An 18,698-nucleotide genomic window follows, 5' to 3' on the forward strand; every position below is an offset into this window, starting at 1 on the left:
GCAGGATCAGAGCATTGCATTGCACTTCTTTTCTCTCTTTTGTCAGATTACCTTATAACATCATGCAAAATTGATTGCCTCTTGGGTCTCATTGCTTAATCAATCTGTTTTAAATTGTTTTTGAGTATTTCCACAGCTCAGTTTGTTTGCAGAAAATTGCTGCCATTTGATTCAGCTGATAATAGAAGTAAGAGGTGACATTCAGAAGAATCATTTGCATCAAGTAATAAGTATAAATGCTGCTCTGTAAAGTGAACTGAAGTGTTTTTGATCCCCTATGTTCCACATGTAACTGGAGTGCTTCTTCTGTAACTAAGGGATGACTTTGTCAGTGTGTGAAATTTCAAGTGGTTGTATTCAATCATCAATAAGAAGTCACAAATATAAAAGGCTCTCACTAAAATAATCAAAGCATCTACAGTAGCAACTGAAAGATATGGTGAATTAGTTCTTTTGAATGCTGCAATAAGATGATGGAGTTTTGATAAAGTTACATACGTTCTTTCCATAAGTTCAATGTGCACATTTCCGATTAGTTAGGCTCTGAATCTATGAGATTGCATGTTCCCCTCTCAATTTCTGTTGGTTTTATTGGAAAATCAGAACTTTGAAGAAAGCGATTAGCTCCTCCCAGAACTGGACCCTTATTCAGTGTCTTTGGTTTATATTTCCATCGAATTTCTGATATTTGTTCTCCTCTTCCACTTTCCCAGTAACATGGCATTTCCAGGAAGCACATGTTAGCAGTTTATAGATATATTTCGGCTATAATTATGTGTAAATGTTAAGTTAATAAAGCCCTGTGTCATTATATTTCTCTATATAGCTCCTTGCATTACCCTGTCTCTCTAAGAATGCATAAACAAGGCTTGGTGGCAGACATTCCATGCTGAAAGTCCCTGAAAAGCCTGTGTCATGTAATATGGATACAAACTGTTCTTCAGTGCTCTCCCTATGTAGTGTTTTGGGTTATGAAGCAGGGGCCTTCCCCCTTATGATATTTATCTATTAAAGTAGGCATTCTAAAAGTTCAAGGAAGGGCAGTAAATAGTTGTTAGATTTTGAGATTATGGTTCTTTTGAGATTACTCTAAATATTCTTTATGTGAATCGTCAGATTGGAATTGTTTTATGATATTCTATTGCTTTTTTTTTTTACTGTGACCTAAGAAAATCTTAAAGCTTGGGGATGAAAAAATGTCTCTGTCAGAAACGTTGTTAAATCCTTATACTCCTTTCTGTTTTCAGTAGCAATCTTGTAAACTGACAGTAATTCATACTGTATCTTAATGATTCCATAAGGTACAGCATATTGGTCATTAGAAATGATAAATTTGTGTTCTCATTAATGTTTTCTTGAGGGATTTTACAAAGAAAATGTTATTTTTCTCATAAACAAGTTCATCAACAGACTAAAATATTAAGGGACACAAAATCTAACGGGGTATCTTTGTTCAAGGTACAATAAACAATTTTGCGTACCATTGTGTGCAGGCATAGTATAAATCTCTCTCTCTCTTCTCCTCCAAATTATATATCTAGTTAAACCTGTATTTACCTTATAGTGCTCCACACAGCGATGCTGAAGTTCAGAAGGGCCAGCATTTCTATTATAATCCCGAATGTTTATAAATCAGGAATATGAGATAAGAATACCTTTGGGCATAAATCTAAAGGGTAAAATTCCAGAGGGAATTTTTATCAAATAAGAAAAAAATGGATCAGCAGGTTTTGAATAAGTGGACAGAACAATAATAAACTGTTGTGATTTTAAGTCTCTTTTAAATGCTTCCCCTGTGCATGTTTTTGATACAATTCATTCATAGACCATAAAAATGGAAACAATCTGTTAATTCCATTGGAGGTGAGTTAGTTTTGAAATACGATGCCCCACGCTGTTGATGGGCCTGTCATAGAAGAGATAGAGGAAGAGCAAGAAGGGGCTCTGGACAGAATAGATAGTCACCAAGAATGGTAAAAGCTGCTAAAACCCTGGCATCAACAGGGAAACCTGCTTTCTCATTTGTCTACCTTCTCCACTCTGTGCCAACTCTTCTGGTTGCAAATAGAGCAGCCACTCATTTGACGTCAGAGGGATTATTCAATGAGTTGTATAAGCAGAATTTAACCCATAGATTATACTACTGGGCATACTAGATATAGTTAAATTAGTCGGGCACGGTAGATTGTGTGTAGCTTCCATTAATGCTCCTGGGAATTACAAGCCTATCTACTGAACAATATAAACCTTAAGAAACAACTTGCATAGAAAGAGAGAGAGAGTTCTAGAAGGATCAGTTAGCAAGGACAAGACAGCCGTAAAGAATTCAGGTCATTTCCTAAATGTTAATTTTTAAAACATAGTTTAAAGAGCTTTGATTGGGACATACGTTTTTGCGCAATACGTATTTTCATAAAATATTGTAGTTCAACAAAAACAAGTGCATTAAAAACTGCCAGTTTTACCCATCTCTCTTATTGTGGTGGTCATCACTCAACCAGAGGGACAATTAAGGATGATCGCTTTTTATACTAGTCTGTTAAGTCTAAAATCCTGCTATATGTTACTCTGTTGTTTATATATATTTACAGTATTGGATGATTTGTGAAAATGGAATACTGTTTGGGAGAGAATATCATGGTATGAATTTAATTAAACTGCACTAGATAATGGAATGTGGACTTTGTATATTTTGTAGAACCATTAGACGAGTTGAAGATCAGAAGCCACAGTACTGAACCACTACCAAAGTTGGAAAACAAAGAAAGAGGAGGTCACCATGGGACAGCTTCCTCCAGGGAGCCAATAAAAGCTCAGGAATGGGATGGAACACCAGGACCACCAGTTTTGTCCAGTAGATTGGGAAGATCCTCTGTTAGTCCAACGATGTTGGCAGGAAACAACAGCTCAGGTATGTGGTAGTTTGTTTTACAAGCAAAAGCAAAGAAAGAAATATAATGATACCATTACTAATATAGGGCCCAATCCTGCAAGGAGCTGAGTTAAAGAAATTGGAAGTTGAGGGCACTTAGCATCAGCTTTTTAAAGGTATTTAGTTGCCAAAAGATGCATATAGGTGCCTACCTTCCACTGAAATCAGCATTTCATCTATTGTGCCGAACTGTTATTGAAATCAATGGGAGTTAGGTACCTAGATGCTTTGGAAAATCCCATTAGGCACTTATCTGCATCTTTAGGCACCGAAAAATCTTTAAAAATATGTCCATTTTCACCCTGCAGGTTCAGGCTTCATATTCCGTATAGCTGTTTTCTCTATTTAGGCAGAATTAGGTCCTTAGTAGCTAATGATCAAGAATAAAATTGTACCATTCAAATATTTGAACAAAAATTGTAAATTACACCTAATTTTGAGGGTCATTATGGCTAATAATCCCCCAGATTTCACTTCATAGAGGGACTGTAATAAAGTAAAATGTCACATAAGATAATGAGTACAACATTCGGCAGCATAAACAAAACAGTCATATTGATGTACACAACAGATTAAAACAGTGGACCTCTTGTTTCCTGCTTACATGTAAATTAGTCCAAAACTCACTAAAGATTTGAGAAGTCAATATTAATATTCATCAATGTTATTAATCACATTAACTATTTTATGTGTATATATATATATAAGAGTGAAAGTAAAAAACAGCCTATATTTTGTAAAATGTCTATCTGAGCTGAATATAGCTGGCACATGTATAACATTATGAATAATCAATGCAGTGTTACTTTTTAAAAATTTGACAGATCACTAAAAAAGAAGTTTCATGGCCTGTTTGTTTGCCAAAAATATCCACTTTCATAACAATTGACATCAATAGTTCAGTAATCTCAATAACAATCTTCTACGAAAGTAAAGAGTGTGGATGGTGTCTTATATCGAAACTGATAAACAATAAGCCATTTCTGCAAAAGAAATGTTTTTGAGTGAATGGTAGCAGACATTGGTGTCTACATACTGTCATAACAATAGAAGTATGATATCTTTTCTCACTTAAAACACTACTTCAACGTGTGATAAGAGAAGTCTTGCTTCCCAGAGAGGAGAAGTCTTGTTTGTTCCTCTGACAACAAGAACTCAGTGTAGAACTGTAACAAACTTTGCCAAAATGACAAAAGGTTTGCAGCAATCTTTTACCCACTTTTTCCATTATAGATTTCTGTAGTTACTCTGCATTACATTCTGCAGAACATTTCTTCTGGTGGGGAAAAAAATGTCCTCTTTATAGATCCAATCCTGCATACCCCTCATCAGTGTAAAATCAGGGGTAGGCAACTTATGGCACGTGTGCCGAAGGTGACACATGAGCTGATTTTCAATGGCACTCACACTGCCTGGGTCCTGGCCTGGGTCTGGGAGGCTCTGCATTTTAATTTAATTTTAAATGAAGCTTCTTAAACATTTTAAAAAACCTTATTTACTTTATATGCAATAGTTTAGTTATATATTATAGACTTAGAGAAAGAGACGGTCTAAAATATTTAAATGTATTACCAGCATGCGAAACCTTAAATTACAGTGAATAAATGAAGACTCAGCACACCACTTCTGAAAGGTTGCCTTGTGTAAATACTTCGCAAAGTAATTAGCTATTTTTTAAAATTTATTGGGATTTTTTTAAATGTACCTATCCAGTACTCTGGTGAGTAAGGGTTTGCAGGATTAGACCTTAGGAGTAGGTAAGAGAAAGGTTTACCTGTATAGGTCTAGAACCTGTGAATGTTTTAGATAAACTCAAGGGACTTTGTCCTGCACATTATGGTATCATTTACACCAGTGCAAAATGCTACCAGATCAGAATGCCAGGACAGCACAGATTCAAACCCAAGGTACATACCAAACTAGTCATGCTAGGCAATAATATTGATCAGAACAAAGAAAAGGGAAAATTAAACAGAGGGTCCCAGTCTCTGTCCATCCCTCAATGTGAATAAAGCATAAACAAAATATTTCACTTCCATCCAGCCCTTATGCAGAGGCTGCTGTGTAGGGACTTCATTCATCTCACAGTTAAATCATGCAAAACACTCACTGGCCCCAGTACTAAATCAGCATAGCTCTCTAGACTTCAATGGGTGTCAGATCAGGCATTAGAGTAGCTACTTGTGGTTGTATCTTGGCTTTTACTACAAAGACCATCAAAGACTCAGATGGCAAGTGCAATTGTTAGTATTATACAAATATTTTATTGGCTGAGTTAAGCCTCTTTCTTCCCTCCAACAGAGTATCTTTGTGGGTTTTTCAAATGTATTATTTACTACAGTTCCTTTGAGTTGCACACCCTGGTCAGCCATGTACATTTTTCCCTGGATGGGATCCATAGCTCTTGCACCAATTAATAATTGACTTTTCCTCATTGTGGCATTTTATTCCCAGTGCTGTGTACTGTTCTTGTGGATTCCAATTGTTGCAAACAAACTAGAATTACACTGCAATGAAAAACAAAAATTATGGTTTAGATGTATCTAGATAGGTACAGGTACGTTTCTCAAGTCAATGTGATTTATTGTATGTCCTGTTAGAACTGTGCTGGCAATCTGGGACCTAGATTAACTAGGTTCTGGGGCCTGAGTCCAATCTTGTTTATAACAGTTTTACACTGTAATGCCACTATTTCGGTGGGTTACTTCTGATCTACACTGGTGCCTGTAAGGTTGGAATCAAAGCTCAGGCCTCTCCAGAAAAGAACATGGGTCCTTTTGGTGGGCACACAAAGTTTAAAAGACCTTAGGTCACTAATTCCACCTTGGTAACAATTTTCACAGCACTGGATCATTCTCTCATCTAGCAGATAATTTTGCAGGGACATTTGCACCCTATCTGCATGATACTGTTTCTATCAGAGAGCTCTATTTGGAAAGAACTGCCAATGATCTTTCACGCACACCAGCATTCAAAACATGTCCTTGCGATTTCAGGGAAGAGCCACAGGAGGTTTACAAAATGGGAGGCACATATAATTTAACTCCAGGAGCTTTAAAGAGCATTTTCTGGAATGTTGCTCTCTTATTGCTACTATGTAGCACTTTGCATTGCCATCTGCTGCCAGAGAGAAGCACTGCGTTGCATTTTAAATAGTTTATAGAACTGGTTGTTGGGCAGAGGGGCATTGTTTTATAATCACCATCTATTAGACGCTCAGCCAACACATTTAGCATTCAGGTTGAATACTCTGCGGATGATGGGGAAAGGAATGAGTATACTGTACTTAATCAGAGTTTGTCATTAGGATTTCAAAGTATAATCAACTGTTAACCTCAAGCACTATGGGAGAAACATTGACCCAAAAAAAAAAAGGCCTCTTGGGAGGCCTAAGAGATATAGGGCCGATTCACCCCCGCTATCATGGCGCGGGAGGCAAAGTGCCCCAACCTATGCCTGATTCATCCAAGGAAGATTCACCCCCAAGGGAAGGGCAGGCAGTAGCATTGCACTGCCAGCTATCCTTGGGATCCTCCAAGCAAGGGTAGTTTTAAACTGGCGATCTGCGCTCCATTAGAGTCCTGCTGAAAGATCACCCAGCGGTGCGGAGATGCATATGCAGTTGAAAATAAAAGTTTGCTTGTGCAAACAAATATGTGTTCACAATACACAGTTCTATCACTCCTTCCTACGTGACAGTGTATACGCGCCTGCCTACCCCTATAGAAGACAATATATTTTTGGATAGAATACAAAGGAGACAGTGCACCCAGTAAGCTGTGAAGACAATATGTGCATATGAAAAAATCTTCAGATTGTGACCTTTTACACATAAACACTTCACCGTTTTATGGCATATGTGCATATTCAGAACATAGGAATTGCCAGATCATATCAGACTAATCATCCATCTAGTCCAGTATCTGACTTTGGCCAGTGCCAGCTGCTTCACAGGAAGCTGCAAGAAACCTGTAGTGGACTATTATGGAATAACCTGCCAATATGAGATGTTTCTTCCTAGTCCCCAGCAGTTAGTGGTTAGTATATGCCCTGAAATGTGAGGGTTTATACCCTCATCTACTTAAAAAAAAAATCTATGTAACTGTGAGTGTTCTTTTTAGCTCTGTATAAATGTCTAATCCTGTTTCTGCATTCTACTAAGATATTGCCCTCAGTGCTGTCTAGTAACACTGAGTTCCAGAGGTTTATCATGTATGGAATACAAACATTTCTTTTTAAATGCTCTACTCTTAGTTTCAACACTGAATGCGTCCTGACAGCAGTCTCATGTCAAATATTTTTAAGAAAGAAAAATATCAAATGAATTCTTCATCTACAGTACACCTCTACCCCGATATAACACAACCCGATATAACACGAATTTGGATATAACGTGATAAAGCAGCACTCGGGGAGAGGGGGGCAGGCTGCACACTCTGGCGGATCAAAGCAAGTTCAATATAGCGTGGTAAGATTTTTGGCTCCCGAGAACAGCATTATATCAGGGTTGAGGTGTTTCATTTCCAGTTATATTACAGATTATTTATATTCATTAGGAAACCAGTGAGGTTACGTCAGTATAACAATAATAGATGCAATTTGTTTTAAAATGTGCATGTTCAATTTTTGTGCATAGTATATACATCCTGTCATGTCTTATTGTTTAATTCAAGATGTGCTTCTTGGCAGCAATAACGCATAAGCAACTTCTATTTTCATGTGCAAAGGAGAAACTGCGGCAGGATAGGAAGCATCTCTAGTGTAAGTGACAGCCAAATAATTTTTTTAAAATTAAGATTAGGATAGGCAGAATGATGACTCCTTGGGATAAATAAAAGAGATCTCTTCTGATCAAACCCAGAAATAAACATCCTGCAGAACAGTTATGTAACGGTTGAAGGCAGGAAATCACCTCTTGTTGTTATAAAACAAATCTAAATTATTTCAGAAAATTCTGGCCTTAGCACAGAGATGTCTGCTATGTTGCGAAAAATACACCCTTACTTGCGGACAATGGGAGGTGCAGGTGCTCAGCATCTTTGATGATCAGGTCACTTATACATGAGCATAAATGTAGATTTAGGTGCCTAATTTTAGGTGCTTTTTTTAAAACGTATGCCCTATATTTTTATGGGAAATCAGTATTTGCTTCTCTAGACACTGATCCTACAACACGATCCCTTATGTCCGTGTGGAATTCCCCTGGGACCCTGCACAAGCTCAAGTGTCTGTGTGTATGGATCCCATTGCTCAGGGCCTGATTAACACCATTGAAATATGAGTCTTTCTGCTGACTTCACAGAGAATGAGTCTGGCCCTTCATGTGTGCTTCATTTCACATGACACAATGTGAAGGAACTGACTTTTGAATCTTAGAAAACTATCACAACAAACATTTCATCAGTAAATATAGTGACTAAATCTTTTTTAAATATTTGTCTTTGATATAAACAAAATCTTGAAAACAACCCACTAAGTTTTCAGCATGACCTGCTGAGTTGAAGTCACGTGATGCCCATTGATTACAACAGGCATCTCATTTGACTCCAATCCAGCAAAGCACTTACCCGTATGCTTGGGACTTCCCTAGCATAGCAGGAGATCCTCAGGATCCTCAGGATCAACTGTCAGCAGTTGAGTGGCTAGCAGCCAAGTCCCAAGGCCACTGTCTCTGAGCTCTGAAAGGAATTTTGCATTTGGAATGGGGTGCATTCTTTGGGACAGAATTGTTAGAACCAGAGAGTCCTCCAAGTTCTTACCACCCCCATGAGCTATGTCAAAGCACCCATTCCTCCAGTAATGGCCAAAACTGACTTCTGTTTTGTTGCCTAATGCATTAGGGACACACCTGGGGCTCAGCAAGGTTATGTTAGCACTTGACATTGGTCTATATCCACTTCAGGTTTGCCAACATGCTTTCCCTGGAAGCCAGCCCTCTGCTTTGCTGGTAAACAGTTTGGGACCCCCTTGGGGACAGCAGCAGGGAGTTTTCAAACTATTTCTGCCTGTTTGCTCCCAGAATCAGAATCTGCATGAGGCCACAGAGCACTATAGGCAAGTTCAAATTTGTCATTTGAAACACACAGCTCAGAAACTGAATTCACTGAAGGGGAAAGGTTTCTGGACATCATTATATACAGAGTCCTCCTGCGGCTGTTAGGGGACCCTATTCAGAACTTCTTATTCAAGAAAAATGCTCATTGTACTCAAAGTCTAGCTAGCTGAGTACAGGGAATAAGGAGTGCACAAGGGACAAACAAGACATAGCACTGGATATGGTGTTGTCAGCTGTACAGACCATATCTGACAAATCATTTAGGGAAAAAAATTGCATTCCATGCCACAGCATGAAGAGGTTAGTCATAGCAAAATTTTCTGTGGAATGTTCCCAATTCATTCAGTGTAAAAATAATCCCAGGGATATCAATGGAACTGTCCCTTAAGAAAGAAATTCACCTAAACTTCTGAATGTGAAAAAGCTAGATAGGCATTGATTGGAAACTTCCCTTAGTAAGAACCACACTGGAATTTGCAAGTTTCTGACACTTGAATATATTGCCAGGGAGATAAAAGAAGAAACTAATATTTCATCTCAGTTGGATGGATTTTATTTCTTTGATGCTAGATGAAAGGATTGTCTTTGGCAAGGAAACAATGGGCTCTCATTGCAGCACGTATATCCAAATTAGAAATTGTGACATTTTTCTCTGCTTTCTCAAAGTAAAGAAAACAATTCAGAAGCAATGGCAGACAATGCCTTGGAGTTTTTGACATCAACAGTGCTAACCAAGATAATGCTGGTTGGGAATCTGATTTTGCTTAGCATAGAGACAGTGTAGCATCTGTCCTTAACAGATAAACAAAACAAAAATAAGCCCCAATTTTTCTCCCATGAAAATCAATAGGAAAACTCCAGTTGCTAGTGTATAGTCTATCGAAGGAAAAATTGGGTGCCTTGCACACAGACAGTGTGAAGAAATAAATGATTTCAGATGTGTAGCAACAAATAATTTCAGAACAGCTCTAATCAACTAAACAGTGTATTGTCCTCATCCAGAGAGGCAAAACATCAGATTATGTACTGGTGCAGGTTGCCAGCTCTCCTGGAGACTCCAGAAGGAATTGTGTCGGTAAAAGTGGGTGGTGGCAATGGAAGGAGGGTGGCCCGATGACCTGCTCAAAAAATGAAATGGAGGAAGCAACCCAACCAGCAACCACTGCAGATCCCTAAAGGCCAATGCTATGGAGTGGTGTGCTCTTGTCATCCAGGCATACACAGAATGGCATTGGGGGAAGATGTTCTTACCCAGACATGAGAAGACACATTTCTCTTAGACAGACATAGGCAGATAAGATATATGAGAAGATATACATCAAAGCTAGACATAATAGGCCATCATCATGAGGAGCTGTGTGCCTTCAGCTAAACTTGGGCAGATATAAGGAGACACATTATTATTGTTTGTATTACAGCAGAGCATAGGGATCCCAAATAAAATCATAGCACCGTTGTGCTGTGCACTGTACAAGCACAGAGTAAGAGACAGTCACTGCCTGTTTACAATTTAAATAGACAAGACAGATAAAGGGTTCTTGAAAGGGATATAACATACAAGCAGAATAAACACATTCCTCTGAGCTAGACGAAGGCAGACCAATGCCTGGAGAAGACATAGGCACTGCAGTTCTTTCAGGGAGCAACATTTCTCTCCACCACAGATGGGCAGACCTGATTCCCAGGGAAATATGTTCTCCTAAACCAACTGTGGACTGACTAGTGCCATTAGGTAGTACATTTCTCCTAGCTTGGTCATTTATCCTGGGATCATTACAGTAAATTGCATTGCAACTCAGTGGGAAATCTTCCAGGAAATGTCTCTGGGTAGGGAAATCAAATACTTCTGCATCAAAAGTATTTTCAGGTGCCTGAGATCTCTAGCCTGTTTCATGGTATCCTTCACTTCTGTTAATCACTCCTGCTTGGGGAACACACAAACTGGAGACAACACAACCCAACCAACTTCACAGACTCTATTGCTGAGGCCTGTGTCATGCTATTAAAACTTGAAGTTTCTCCCCTCGACTCTGTGTTCTGCGGCTAACCTTGACTCAGCTACTTTCAGATTTCTGTGGGGCCTTCATGACATCACAAATCGTGATGTCTTGATTCTGGAAAATCTCTAACTTCCTGTTTTCCCCGATTACTCTCTCCCACCTTTGTCCACTTCCCCAAGAACTATGTATTCTTTGTGATTTCCCTCAGCTTCTCTCGGCCACACCAGCTTTTTGTCCTCTTCCACTATCTATCTCACTCAGCCGCTGAAAGAGGGTATTGGGCCACAAGTTACCGCTCTCAGTCGTCCCTCACCAATCACTGCCACATTATGCAGGTGAGAGAGTTGGGCACTGAGACTGCCACAGTGTGTGGGTGGAGGGCAGAAGGAAAATTGGACCTGCTTCCTATCTCTGCAGCTCATTGTGCCACTCTTCAGCCTCAGAAATGCTACTGGAAATTATAGAGGTTGAGATAGCAAGGTGCAGGGAGAAGTCAGTTCCAGGCCTCTTTCTTGCCATGCTGGTGGCTAGTGCCTAGAAGACAGCTTTTATTTATGACTCAGCCAACTGCCCAAAACATTGTCCAGGAATGTGTGCCTGGATTCCATGCCATGGGAAAGTCCTGGGGAGGTTGGCAGGCAGGTCAAATGGCAATTACAGGACCTACAGTTTTCTCCATCACCTCAAGTTTCAATTTACTGCACCAGCATCCACAATCCCATTAACTGGGCACATGTCTTCTTTTCTTTCCCTTCCTAGAGCCTAAAGCAAGCTGTAGATTAGGTCGATCTGCATCCACATCAGGTGTGCCTCCTCCATCAGTTACTCCTCTCAGGCAAGCCAGCGATCTCCAACCCAGCCAGGTACCATCGTTAGCCAATCGTGAATGACTTCATGTGATGCAACATGCCAAATGTTTCTCACCTCTGTGTCTGTCATTTGTTACAGTAAATGATTTTTGTGTTTGTTTTTACTTTTGTGCGTTTGCGTATGCGTGTGTCTCTCTTACTGGCAATGAAATTCTACCCTTCAAGGCTGGTAGAAATTTCTTTGCTGTGAATTCTTAAATCTTTTTTGTCTCTGATTTCCTTCATTCTGTAATATAGATATAGTAAAACTATATATGTATTGGTTGGGTTTTTAATTTTTTTTCATGTTTTGTGTACTTTTTTCCTGTCTAAATTTATCAAAATTTGATAAATTTAATTTATGTTGGTTTAGTATGTGTCTTTTAAATGTCTCATCTAAAGCACTCGCACCAATGTTTGTCAAAAGACTTGTACATACCTTTTAACTTCTGCCCTGTTGTACTGTAATATTTGTGCCAGTCTTACATTTGTTTTGAGCTTGGTGCATGATTGTATTACACTGTGAATTATCATTGTGCTTAAAATTGCTCACACAACGAGTTATTTTGTTTAAATATGGCAGCTAGCCTCCCTTCAACCTAAGGCCATATAGTGCTAATGGGACTATTAAATAGTCTGCTGTAGTTATGTTTATTGTAAATTGTAAAAAAAAAAATGCAAACAAATCAAAACCAAACTAAGAAAAAATCTTACTTGCTTTAAATGGAGCTACTTTTCTCAACAATACCAAAAATACCCAAAGGACACTTGACAAAGAAATCTAAGTGTCTGAACATGGCAAATGAGACCTATATTAGCACCTGGAGAAAAGAGATGAGAAATAAAGACATGGCCAAATTCACATACAACTTTGTTTTGTCTGCTAATGTGGAGATCCTGTTCACTTCGGTGCACACAAGTGATGTGGTGTTTTACAAATTTTCAGAACTAACTACAAATATTAGTAATAAGGGCAATGACTACATATAAATATTGTATTCATGTCTTCCATCAAACATGAAGCATTTTGATATTGAATGGTTTTCTTTTATACTTCTATATTTTATTTCTGTTTACTTAGTTGTGATTTTTCAAATGATCCGGAAGAAATAAGGCCCCTAAATCTCATTGAATTTCAATGAGACTTAGGGGCCTAACTCCCTTTAGGGCCCCTTTGCTATTCCTGTACTTAATTGCATTGCAGCTTCATGAGTTTCTGCAAGCTCTGCTCTAACGCCTGTAACACTGGTATAAATTGGCACAGCTAATGGAGCAATGCCTATTTACTCAACCTATTTTCCAGTAACATTCTAGTTGGACAACTGAGTCCATATTGTTTGAACTTCTCTAACTTTGCTTAACTGAAGTAAGAGCTGTTCTATTACAGTAGAACCTCAGAGTTACAAACCCCAGAGTTATGGACTGACCGGTCAACCATACCCATCATTTGGAACCGGAAGTCTGCAATCAGGCAGCAGCAGAGACAACAAAAAAAAACAAAAAACAAGGCGATTACAGTACAGTACTGTGTTAAATGTCAACTATTAAAATATAAAGGAATATTTAAAAAAAAAGATTTGACAAAGTAAGGAAACTTTCTGTGCTTGTATCATTTAAATTCAGATAGTTAAAAGCAGCATTTTTTCTTCTGCATAGTAAAATTTCAAAGCTGTATTACATCAATGTTTAGTTGTAAACTTTTGAAAGAACAATCATAATGTTTTGTTACAAACATTTCAAAGTTACAAACAACCTCCATTCCCAACATGTTTGTAACTCTGAGGTTCTACTATACTTTTGTGTCCTGTTGGACATGATGCCCAAAAAAAATCGTACACATTACCGAAAGGTATTTTAGATAAGCAAATTAAACCCGTAGCGTTGACTCACAATGACAAGCTAATTAAATGGTATGTTAAGAGTTCTTTCTTCTACAGAAAAAAATCAGAGCAATTGCACTTCTGAATATTTTTGCATGGCCCAATGTACATGTAATACATGATTTATGATTGATCAGGGTGCAAAGCCAATGAGACATGTTGCTGGTTACTCAGTCACAAAGGCACCTTGAATGTTATAAAGGATTTTTAGTATCTCAGTTCAGATTAAAAAAACCGATAAGCCCTGAAAGCAGAACTTGGTGTGATGATAGAGATAAGGAGGCTTCCAGAAGCTGCAGCCAGGGTTGATTAGAACTGTGGAAAAAGGATTCACTTCATTCTAGAGAGAAGAAAGGAATAAAGATGACAGGGGAAAATTTCAAGTAACTAAAAGAAGTTTTTGCTAACAGTGTAATATATAGTGTGTGTTATGGCTCTCCCTGAAAAAAAAAACAGCCCTGCAACCCTAGTAATAGCCTTCAGTCCATGTTAATCTTCCCTTTAAACTGACCAGTTGGGGAGGAAAAACACTGGTGTGCCACAATACTCTATTATGATGGTATAATTATAAGTGAGAGCGATGGGTCCTGCTCTCATTGAATGGCAAAACTCCCATGGACTTCAAGGGGAACAGGATCAGGCCCAGAGTTCCTAAGAGCAGTTAACTACATATTGCATCACATCCTGCAAATGGGGAAATGAACTTCGTAACTTTTTCACAGATATTGTCAGCTGATATTACCAAGCATTCCTTCACTTATGAAAAGGAAACAGTTAGATGGTTCCATTGCTTCCTGTGGCTCTGATACAAAGCTTGTTAAAGTATTATTCCATTCAGTTCTGTTGGTTCTTGGATCAGGCCTTATAGAGTTACAGTCCATCTCTTTTCGGTCTTCTGGTGTGTTCCATATGAAACTCTTTATATGTTAGAAACTACATTCAACTGTTTTTTAAAAATGACATAGTAAAAATATCTTGTAATTACAGGGAGATTTTAGAGACTATAAGCCAAATTCAGAGGAGACAAACAGTGGGAGGAAGGAGCGTAAGCAGGAATCAGCTGCTGTTAACTAGTATACCTTGTACATTGATGGAGTAGGAAGGCAGGATTGCATCAGGAAGTGCAATTGCCAGGAGGGTGTACAAAGACGTAGGATAAAGCAGGGGGCAGTAGAAAATCATGCTGAAAACTGCTAGTTTGCAATGCTGTATGGGAAGATGGTCAGGTATGGGTGTGTTTGTTTGGGTACCTGTGAGAACAGCGAACATGGCAGCCCTAGAGGGTGAGTAACCTTATTGGCATGGTACCTTAAAAAGCTGTGTTTGACAAATACCCAAAGAGAACTCCAGAATCACTGGTTAGTGTTGTCTCATCAGCGTTGAAATACCTTGCCACTACCTGAATTAAATAAAAAGCCAAGCAAAAAGAAAGCAGTGGAGATATGAGGAGCCTTAGCCTAGCTGAGTTCCCAAGGAAGCCAATAGCCAAACTCTCACTGACATGAATGGTGTAGAATCAAGCCCTAAGTGGGGGTGATGGGAAAATCCCACTGAGCGTCTCCAGTGAGAAGCAGGAGGAGAGGATGAAGGATAGTAGTTATATGATGTAGACAGACATCACTGGGATTTTTTTGTGTAAACTCTGGCACAACTCAATCCATACTCTAGAGTTATATTCCCATATTAGCGTGGTATGTGACACTCTAAGTCAGGTGAAATGTATGTCAAGAAGGCTAGAGGCTGTCAGCCCACTGGGAGTCAGATCAGTTGTGGACTAGAGGGTATTATAGTCCTATGCTATCATTGTCTTAGAGTGCTGAGACTGATTTTCCTTAACTGTACCATAGCATTGGCAGCAACAGGCTTTCCCAAAGATCATTCAGGATTAAGAGGCAAGGAGCTTTGCATGACATCCACCCCTAAATGTGTGAGGAGGGGATAACCACCACCCAGTGCTCTTTGCAGACAAGGTCCCAAGAAAGAAGAACACAGAGGAAAAGGGACAGACTACTGCATTAGCCCAATTATCCCATATGTTCACGGACTTGGGTGATGCTCTTGAGTAGGAAAAGATCCTAAACCCATTAACTGATTTCAGGTAGGTTCACATTTGCACTTGAACATTTCACAAAACCCTACCTATATTATTATGTGGTCTTTTTTACACAAGGTGAGAAGAACAGGTCTAGTGGCTAGAGCATAGGATGGAAAACTAGGAACTCTTAAATTCTAATCCAGCTCAGACATTGATTATTCATGTAATCTTGAGCACCTAAACCCTCTGCTTCACTTTCCTCATCTGTATACTGAGGGTAATAATGGTTGTTAATATATTTCAGAGAGGTGTTGTGATGACTAACTAGTCAGTGTGTGTCAAGCACTTTGAAGATTGAAAGTGCTGTATAAAGTGCTAAGCACTATTGTGATCTCACTGTATGAATAAAACAACAGGCAGAGAACATATATGAATTATCTAGTGCAGCAGGGAACAGCAGTTAAAGAAGCAGGGTTTGGAATTGGGGATGGAAGGCCAGTGACCAGAATTCTCAAAGAGAAAGATCCAAAGCAAGAGCCATGTAAAGGAAAGCCCTAGCACTCAGCGAGGTAAACCAGATGTGCCCTTGATCATTTTATAATTATTAATGCAATAAAGAAAGATAGATGCTTGTGAGTAGCTGGGTAGTTCAAGGGATTCTGAATCTTTCACCACTAAGTTGCCATTTGAAATCCAGTCCAGATTGGAAGTAGTCAAAGCAACATGTGGTGTGTGGCCTACTGTTGACTATTAGTGGCTTCAGTTCCATGTCTACATCACAAAATGCATCACCATCATGCTGGTACCAGCTGGCAGTCTTACCAGAGAAGTCAAGCTTCCAATAGACAGAGGGTGCGGTTTTCAAAAGTGCCATGGAGCACAAATCCTTAGTGGCAGGTCAGTGGTATTGCTGGGAATAGAACTCATGTGTCCTGACCCCCTATCAAGTGCACTACCTCTTCCACCTCACTGCCTCTCAAAATTTTTCTCAAGTTCTTGGCCAAATTCTGCTAGTGTCAGTAGACTCACTGTAAATGAATGGGGCTCCTAGTATGTGTATAGCCAGCAGGATTCAGATTTAAAGGGAAAAAATAGATGAGGGGGGTTTCAGTGTAATGATGCTCCCCAGCCTCATCTCACTCGTCCTCATTTTATGGGAATATAAAAACCCATGTCTCACATTTGTCTCAGGATAGTGAAGGATGAATGGCTTCACAATACCCATCTTATGTGTCATTTTTTTTCAAATCATATTTTAAATTCAGATAAAACATCACCTCTAGATCATTACTGGGATTCTTATAGACACAGTTCAGTCAAAAAATTAATGTGTGCAGTCTTGTTTGTGAACTAGGAAAGAATTTCGGATATCAGTTTAAAAAATAACAAATGCATCTATTGCCAATTTGTTGCTCCAAATGGATTTTGCAAACTGATTTTTTTTCATCTTGTTCTTGTGGTGTTAGATTAGGACTGTAACAACAAAATTCCTTGTACTGAGTTCCATGATTATGGCAGTTCTGTTAGCACATATTAAGGAACAGAAACCATTGAGGAAAAAATCCTTTTGTAGTTCTGATGCCTGCATTTCATCCCTTTTGCAATGCAGAGCCTTGTTTCAGGCCTATTTTGTGAACCTTGTACTTTGTCTGCAAACATGTAGCATCCTTCATGCTGCCAGTTAGCTGTTTGTTTTGGTTTGGTTTTTTTCTTCAGTTGGAAGACAGCAGTGTAGCTCCCATACTATTGTCTCCAATTTCTGGTTGGTGCATAGACCTTCTAAATTCTTGTCCATCCATGAATGGAGTTGGTGACAGGTACATTCAATGTAAGTGGCGTAAGAAGGTTTAAACTTTCCAGTAATGATCATAGTAGAATTCAAAAGCAGTGCCAGGATTAGGAATAATAACTCAACCACAAGAAGCAATAAAGGTCATAGGACAGTTTTGTCTACAGGAGCCTCAACTTTCATTTAAAACTAGAATGGAAAAAGCACTAGAAAGTTACACAGTGCTGCAGGAAACAGTCTTGCCTGGAACTTTTAATGGCTCTTCTCTCAGATCAGCCCAGTTAGCATGGTAAATAGCTAAGCAGATATAGTGGCTGTGGTGCAAATAAGCAGTCTTCCTGCCATGAAGATGATGTCTACAACAGGTTACTAGTTGCTACAACAGGTTGAGTGACCTTCAGATAATCGCTTGTTTTCTTCTGCTTAAAGCTCCTATCATGAGTCATAGAATCATAGACTTTAAGGTCAGAAGGGACCATTATGATCTTCTAGTCTGACCACTTGGTGTTTATTCCTCTGATATATTTATAGAGAGCAATCATATCTTCCCTCAGCCTTCTTTTGGTTAGGCTAAATAAGCCAAGCTCTTTGAGTCTCCTTTCATAAGACAGGTTTTCCATTCCTCAGATCATCCTAGTAGCCCTTCTCTGTACCTGTTCCAGTTTGAATTCATCCTTCTTAAACATGGGAGACCAGAACTGTAAAGATATACACTTCATACTCCCCCAAAAGAAAAATCAGATTCCTATGGACAAGAATTTTAAAATCAGTGCCTAAAGTTTTGAAACTGGTGCCTAAATCAGTATTTAGATATCTTGGGATCTGTCTATACTGCAATCAGAGGTGTGACATGCAGCATATGTAGACATACCAGAGCTAGCTTTGATCTAGGTAACTCGAATAACAATGAAGCCAGAGTGGCAAAGGTGTCAGCACAAACTGTGCAGCCCTGAATGGGACCCTGGTGATGTACTTGAGCAGCTATCTTGTGCTGCCACAGCTTCACTACTTTGTTACTCAAGCTCGAGTATGTCTAAATGTGCTGCAGTCATGCTCTGATTGCACCATAGAGAGGGGCTGTGGAGCACCATTTGAAGTGGTGGGGAGGGGTACTCCATACAGCACACTCACTGTGGCAGGGCTGACCATGCTGTGGATC

At 39.1% G+C, this 18,698-nt stretch overlaps 1 protein-coding gene across 2 annotated transcripts in view; it reads left to right on the forward strand.

The window, feature by feature from the left end:
• NYAP2 (neuronal tyrosine-phosphorylated phosphoinositide-3-kinase adaptor 2) overlaps positions 1–18,698 on the forward strand; it is a 190,180-nt gene that overhangs the window by 134,395 nt on the left and 37,087 nt on the right. For both annotated transcript variants that reach the window (XM_050964029.1, XM_050964030.1), the window contains exons 4-5: positions 2,699–2,911; positions 11,747–11,850. In XM_050964029.1, coding sequence (XP_050819986.1) covers positions 2,699–2,911; positions 11,747–11,850 — 317 coding nt within the window. The remainder of the gene's footprint in view (positions 1–2,698; positions 2,912–11,746; positions 11,851–18,698) is intronic.

The sequence above is a fragment of the Gopherus flavomarginatus genome, chromosome 8 (assembly GCF_025201925.1).
Source record: "Gopherus flavomarginatus isolate rGopFla2 chromosome 8, rGopFla2.mat.asm, whole genome shotgun sequence".
Lineage (NCBI taxonomy): Eukaryota > Metazoa > Chordata > Testudines > Testudinidae > Gopherus > Gopherus flavomarginatus.